The 8,031-nt window shown below is 32.9% G+C and overlaps 1 protein-coding gene across 5 annotated transcripts; it reads left to right on the forward strand.

The window, feature by feature from the left end:
• Window positions 1-499: 499 nt before the first annotated feature.
• Window positions 500-7,388, forward strand: LOC139992558 (mitochondrial glutamate carrier 1). Of its 5 annotated transcripts, none has more exons than XM_072013496.1 (9): window positions 500-760; window positions 3,100-3,364; window positions 3,914-3,980; window positions 4,177-4,311; window positions 4,382-4,531; window positions 4,874-5,010; window positions 6,265-6,450; window positions 6,526-6,676; window positions 7,037-7,388. In XM_072013496.1, the coding sequence occupies exons 3-9, from the start codon at window positions 3,940-3,942 to the stop codon at window positions 7,173-7,175; spliced, it is 939 nt and encodes a 312-aa protein (XP_071869597.1). In that variant the 5' UTR covers window positions 500-760; window positions 3,100-3,364; window positions 3,914-3,939; the 3' UTR covers window positions 7,176-7,388. The 5 variants fall into 5 exon arrangements, with proteins under 5 accessions (XP_071869597.1, XP_071869596.1, XP_071869600.1 ...); XM_072013495.1 differs by having other exon boundaries at window positions 500-752; window positions 3,189-3,364; XM_072013499.1 differs by having other exon boundaries at window positions 500-752; window positions 3,260-3,364.
• The last annotated feature ends 643 nt before the right edge of the window (window positions 7,389-8,031 follow it).

Here is an 8,031-nt window from a genome sequence, read left to right on the forward strand (position 1 = left end):
TGATTAATTTTCGATTTTTATTTTCTCACGAATGGAACGTCCTACGACAAATATTTTACGTTATATCTTTTACTTACTTTTACCGGTACAATAATTTGTCATCTATTATTCGATCGAATCCAGTTCGAAATTAACAAAGTTCAAGTATACTTGATAAATTTTCAATCTTCAATCTCTCGCAAACGAAGTCTTAAATGAAAAAAATCTCATTCTATGTACTTCATTCTATATACTTTGTTCTTATTCTTTTATAAAGAATAACCCCACTTTGTTTGTATCGTCAATACTGGAACACCCTGTACATTTAACTATATACGTCAAATAATGAAATTCATTCCTATTCAAGTTGTAGTCCATATTAAGTATTCTAGTACAAATACATTTCAATCGATTGGCAAATATATTTATCGATAACTGCTTTAATTTATACTATTTAAACATTTAAACGAAGAGCATCGTCGCTCATAAATGTTCCCTCTCTCTCTTTCGTTGATACAGGCCATTGCGATTGGTGCGTAGCTTGTGACGTAAGCGAACGACGGTTCCACCCGTGGTCCGTGGTCCTCTTTTATCTCTTCAGATCCTCGGTGAAAACGAAATCTCCCGGGTATCATGCTAGTCACACTGCCTGTTTGAGATCGAGCTTCCTACGTCATCGCTACCGTCGCTCTCGATGATAAGAACTGCTTTTCGTCAACGAAATTCTGCGAGCGACCACTACCACGACCACGACCACTCTCCACTTTCAATCGGTGAGTATGTCTTCTGCTGAATTTCCGGTTGGCTGTCATTCCAAAATTTTACCAACTACCTGAAAATTATGACTTGACAATGCCAATTCAACTATTCACATTTGTATTGTTTCACGCTTATTTACCGTTTATTGTTAACATTAACATTGATCGGTAGACTTCTGTCAGGATATTTGAAGAAATCGAATTTTCGAATATAGAAGATTCGCGATTAAAGATCTTTGTTCGATCGAAAAGCCGTTTTCCATGAGATGTAAGTGGCTGAAAATAATAGCGAGATAGTCCGTGAAGGAAGTTCTTGAAGTATTTTTTATAAATTAAAATCTAACCTTTCTAGTATATAGTTTCAGGTGGTATGGTCGTTACCTAACCTACTTTATTGCTTCTTCCATATTTAACGTTTAATTGTTTATATATGTAGATATTCATCGTTTAACGCTCAACCGATAATACTTAACCGATGCGTATATAATCGATGGATTATCGATTGCCATGCTTAAGATATCGCTTATAGCCTCTTTACAGATACATATACCTAGATATATATACATTTTCTTATTAATATTTTACTTTCCATTCGTATATTTGCTGGTAAGGCGATATTACGTTGTCCGTTAACATTGTCATTTACGTTGAAATAAAATTATACAGATTTAGACATCTTAATTTCATAGCGGGATATCGTTATGCACGTTATACGTTATACGTTATACGTTATACGTATATGTACATATGCTTTCACATGTATACACGTTTTTAGTTATCTACAATAAGATTTAGCGAATATGTATCTGTGCATAATGCAATTCTTATTGTGCAGATATCAACTCGTTACATAATGATTCCTTTATCTTTTTTATTATACTACTAACGTTCAAGGTTGAACGATAACATTCAGAGATGCAGAAACTCAAATTAGTCTATGATACAAATTGTTTTCCGTCTTTCAAAAACTTTACTATTAGACTGCGGATATTTATGGAAATTAATATTTCTATAAACGTTATCAAAGAAATGGAATCTAAACAGAAATTGTTTTATCTATTAAGTATGTGTAACAAGTATGTGCATTCTGAATATTTTTGCATCTTTCAATTTCCCATAAATACATAAAAGTCCGCAGTTTAGTGATTATTTAAAACAATACGAAAAGAATTGGGATTTATACGATTGAATAGAATTTATAATAATTGTACGCAAATTGAAATTTCCTTGAAATTTCATGGAGTTTGAAATATCAAACCATTGTTACTTTAGTTACCGAAGTTGCCAACATATTTAGGGCAAACATGACGAGCAGAAATTGTTAGTAAAATTAGTACATTTGTGACACCAATTTGTGTATTTTCACTTTATAACATATGCTTTAATCATGTAGGTAATTAAAAAAAAAAAAAAAAAAAAAAAGAAAGAGAAAAGAAAGAGAGAGAGAGAGAGAGAGAACGAAAAGAAAAAAATCTCGATTTATGTATTCAGTGAAACCGACCTCGTAGAGTTCGTCGCGATAACGGTATTCGTTGAAGAGAAATCGATCGACGCTTGTGTCGAAACCCCTCGAACGAATTGTAACGCATCGAAAATCGCTGAAAACGTTGAAAGGCTTGAATAGGATTATTTTACAACTTGCTGATCGCTCGATTTTCGTCTAAGCGTGTAAAGAATGAAACTCGAAGAAAGAAATTTAAAAGGAAACCTTATTCGCGTACATGGTTACAGGATGTCCCAGCAATCGTGGTACATTCGACGATAATGCTGGTTCTATGTGAAAAAAAAAAGAGAAAAGAAAAAGAAAACAAATTAAAAATATAGAACGAAGTTTCTTCATACGACGTTTCGTTTTCAAGAAACTCGAGTTTGAAAATTTGTCAAGTATACTTAAACTCGACTAATCGCAGGTTAGATATGTGTAAACAATCAGCAGACGATTATTCTATGTATGGAAAGAGAAAATAAGATAAAAATGCAAGTTAAGCACTGACCTAGTATACGCGCGCAATAAATTTTCGAATTTATCTTTCTTGAGAACAAAATATTTTATGAATAAATTTTATTGTATATTTTCGACTTCTTTTTTCGCGTAGAATCATCCTATTGTCGATTGTATCACGATTGCTGGGACACCCAGTATGTTTTTATATATGTATACCGAATTTGAATAAACGTTTTTAAAAGTCATGCAATGTTAAAGTTATTGTTTCTTCATGTATTATCACCTTTTTTTATTTAGAAAATTTAACGTAAGTCTCATTATGGCATGACTTTATTATATAATATCTTAAAATTATATATATATACACATAATATAATATAATATAATATACATGGATGAATTATACAAATATGTCAGACAGAAATCGTTGATCAATATAACAGAGAAAGTGTAATTTGTCATACATATTTACTAGTTTTCCATAATATTCGAATGGTCGTTGCTAGTCAAACTGATGGTTACGACGCGACGTCTGCTGGAAGCTCTGGCTTTCCTAAGAAATCAATGATGTGTCCAGGTCATATTTCTCGCCGAGAAATGGTAGTTGAAAGTGGCAATAGTTGCCAGTATAAGAAGGACCATTTGCATCCATAGTTGTGCACGTGTCATTATACATATGCGCGTAAGTTGTATGTACAGAAAACTTTTCCTAATCCTTAGAACCTAATGACGAGCAGATACTTTCTATATGCTTATTTATATTACGGTATTATTTTAATACTTAATTGTATCCACCAAGATGAAAATATAACTTTGCCATCACTGTTGATCGAAAGTTTATATAAGATACGGTATACGTGTATGCGAATCTAGATTCGATATCGGTATATACGCGCTTAATTGGAAGAAAAAAGATCAAAAAGTTGCATAATGAGAAACGATATTTTATTAAAAGAAATATTTACTTACATGCAACGAATAAAATCGAATAAGAACAAAAATAGAATCAGTAACGAGGAAATTAAGATGTATGATCGACTTTAGAATAATTCCTGTCCAAGACATATTCAAATTTTCGCATTAATTTTTTACTTTTTTGAAAATATAATCCACCGTCTCTATCCAAAAATAATTATAGCACATAGAATATAATCGTGTTGCGTAGTTTCGTATACAATAACAAGCGTATATAATCATTATCGTATATTTACCACGTGTAATTTTGTAACAGGGAGGAAATTATAAATTATAGTTTCAATGGAAAAGGACAGCGTGAAAAAAGTTCCAGATCAATTTAAGTAAGTAATCCGTAAGATGCAAAAAATTATAACTAACAAGTGTATTTGATTCTCACCATAACGATGTTATTGCATAAGCGTGTACAAATTTAAGCTTGATCGACGATTAATAAATTACCAGTATATGTGTGTGTGTGTGTGTGTGTACATATATATATATATGTATATGTATATATATGTCGCAAATAAATTTTAGACTTCTTCCAAAAATTATAAATGGCGGGATCGCAGGTATCATCGGTGTCTCTGTGGTATTCCCACTGGACTTGGTTAAAACACGATTACAGAATCAAGTTATTGGACCTAATGGCGAACGAATGTACAAATCGATGTAAGTAATTATAGCTTCCGATAAATCTTTCAGAAAATAGGTAATTAATCGTAAAAATTATATATTTCAGGTTTGACTGCTTTAAGAAGACATACAACGCCGAAGGCTACTTTGGCATGTATAAAGGATCTGGCGTGAACATTCTTTTAATCACACCAGAAAAGGCAATCAAACTCACTGCCAACGATACGTTTCGTTATTACTTATCTACAGGGCCTGGGTATGTTCTTCTTTCGATATCGATTAAAGTATTAAGTAAAGACGCGCATACTACGAAGAATGGTACTACGTACATACCAGCGATAATAATGATGTCTATATCGATCGATCGATATTGATACCGACGTTAATATTCATATCTCCATATAATATCGATATAATAGGGTATATTCGTGACTATATATACATGTACATGTATACATATACACGTGTGCTTAATGCGCATTAATACCAATGCAATATTAATGTCGATGATGATAATTATAGAGAGATAAGAACGCTGGTAGTCAAAGTCACAGCTAATAGCAGCGACAGATTTTAAATCTATCAATTTTCTGCACAGACAGAAACTGCCACTAGAACGTGAAATGCTTGCCGGTGGATTAGCCGGAGCATGTCAAATTATCGTCACAACGCCGATGGAACTACTGAAAATCCAAATGCAAGATGCTGGACGAGTAGCGGCGGCAGCAAAGGAAGGTAAATTTTCTAAAATATTCGCGATTAATTGGAAAGCAAATTATTTACAATAACAATTAGGCTAAAACGATTGTTAAACATCGAACGAGCACAAGGCAGAAATTATTAATAATTTGAAAGTAATTCTTTCGCAGAGCACGTAAAATATTTTACGTTCCATTTACGTTAACGTATATCACAAATTACTCGAGTACATTCGTTGAAACGCGGAATGAATTTGCGATCTAGATTTGGATTCGGGAAATTTGATTTCGTTCGATTCGTATTTTTTTACAGCTACATGACGTCCGCGATAGCCGATAAAAATTTCAGGACGGGAAGATTTAATCGCAGACGGATGGCAACGTGTCAAATATGGATCGGTAAACGGTTTGAGAGGATTGCCTTTGTTTCAAGATTAGAATAGACATTTTTTTTTTTTTTACCGTTAACGCACTCTCCAGGATTAAATTTTCATTTTTGGAACTTTGACTCGTTCTACGAATATTTTCCTCGAGGAAGATATTTAATACTTTTTACAAAATTCTTTTACAAAATAGACAAACCTTTTTTGATTTTTCTACCTCCTAACATAAAAAACCATGTCTCTTCGCAAGCAGTGTTCTTCTCTTAAAAAGAAATTATTAATCAATCCGTCCACTCCAACCTGGTGTTTTTCACGATTAAGTTTCTCTTGTCCAACTTTTAAGATTTAATTCTTTCTGTTATGCCTGATTTATCGAGGTGTGTCTCCCTCCTTCGTATCAAAGGTTCTCTTTGTGTGCACTGGTTATTCACTTTTTACGATATAAAATATAAAACTAACAGCTGACTGGAATTCATTAACACCGAATGCGTTGATAGTGGCGGATAAGGTTGCACAGATTTAATTATCGTCGTAATACTGCTGACGCGTAATCATTGCAGTTTGCTTTTGTGCAGTCTGATAAAAAGAACGACAAATGTAGCGTTATTTATATAAAAGAATACTGTATTCAAAAATCCGTTATACATAAAATAAGCATAACATAATTTTAGTTAAGAATTACGATAATTATAATTTCGATATTTTTCAAATTCCTAGTATATTTGAAATTTAAGATTAAAATTTCTTAAACGTACAACGTTCCTAAGCTTTAAGTTTTCAATTACAAAGACCGCTAATTAAAATACATCGATGGAACGATTAATAGCAAAATATCGACGATTATTTATTGCCTGTTATTTATCCGGTAGGATTGATTAACGGCGTGTAAATACGAATAATTATTACAGCTGGGAAAGTTGTACCAAAGGTGTCGGCCTTATCATTAACGAAAGATTTATTGCGGAAAAGAGGCATTTTGGGACTTTATCAAGGTACTGGTGCAACAGCTCTCAGAGATGTCACATTTTCTGTTATTTACTTCCCGCTATTCGCTAGACTGAACGATGTTGGACCGAAGAGAGAGGATGGTTCCTGTAAGTTTCGATCTCGTTCTGAAAATTTATTTGCGATTCGAAGATTTAATCAACATTTTTTGTTTCATCGGCTAGCCGTATTTTGGTGTTCGTTTTTGTCTGGTTGTACCGCTGGTTCTATAGCTGCATTATCAGTGAATCCGTTTGACGTAGTCAAAACAAGATTGCAAGTAATCAAAAAGGCACCCGGTGAACCAACGTACGATGGTGTACTGGACTGCATAACGTGAGTGTGACATTCCTATAAAATTATAATCGTCTTAATTATCCCGTTGACGTAATAATTTTTTTCACGCTGATGTTTCTAGCGTACGTTATCTTTCCTCGACCAAAAAATTATTGTAGTTGACCGAAAAAATATTCAGTTCCGAATGTGTTGAAAATATCGTAATCTTGAATAACTGAAAATCAAATTAATAAGAAACGGATATAATGTTTCAGATTGTACGGCAGATAACTATACCAATGTGTTAATGTCAACGCGTTAATAAAGAAAGACGATGGAAAAAAATTAATAGTTTGGATAATATTAGAAAATTGTGTAAAATTATGGAAACGGTATAATTGCTATTTGTCTGTTTCGTAGTAAAACATTGAAGAACGAAGGTCCGACTGCATTCTTCAAAGGTGGAGCGTGCAGAATGATCGTGATAGCGCCCCTTTTCGGGATTGCACAAACCGTTTACTACCTCGGCGTCGCAGAACGGCTATTGGGTCTTAAGTGAACATCGCCCTCTTCTTCTTCTTCTGTGTCGTCTTAGAATACTCTGGGATTAAACTGACAATAACTGGCGCGTAATAGATGTATGTTCGCTTAATATGGTTCGCTAGTTGCCGAGTAAGTGAGTTCTTCTTTTCTTAATTACTTGAGAACCTTGGTTATCGGACGCGCGCAAAACGTACTCAACGTTTATTTGATAAATTATCGACGTACAGAAGTGTCTTTTTTATTTTTGATATTTATGTACTATTATAATAGTTCTTTTAATTGCGATTACTTTTAATTTTTTTTCTTTTTTTTTTTTTTTTTTTTTTTTGAAGATCTCATGGTGCAATAAAGCTTTCAAAATAAAATGGACGTTGTAAATAAAATGAAAACCTCCCTACGGCTTAAAACTCGACAAAATATCAAAAATTACATTACAAAATTTCAATAGGTGATATGATTTTAATAATTTCGATACGTGTCTCATCGAATTAAATTATAAGATAGAATTCGTGTGTAATAGAAGCAGAGAAGAAAAAAATTCAATGTAATTAGACAGTTGATCTCATGAATTTATTTCTATGTATTTTTGTAATTGTCTCTTCGGATAATCAAGGTTCTGGCGAGCTATTGCGAAGGCTAGGTCATCGTTTATAAATGATAACGTTGATTTTGACTTAATATTATTATAGAATGAGAATGAAATCCATGATTTGCGATCGAGATCTCTTATTTTCACTATCGACGAACTAATTATAATTATCTTAGGATTCTATTATTCCCATCTTACCTATCCTTTATACGAATTATTTCTTCGACAACCAGTGTTTCCAACTTTTCTTTATTTACTTTTTTTACTTCACATTTTAGTTTTT

This window comes from Bombus fervidus, chromosome 11 (assembly GCF_041682495.2).
Source record: "Bombus fervidus isolate BK054 chromosome 11, iyBomFerv1, whole genome shotgun sequence".
Lineage (NCBI taxonomy): Eukaryota > Metazoa > Arthropoda > Insecta > Hymenoptera > Apidae > Bombus > Bombus fervidus.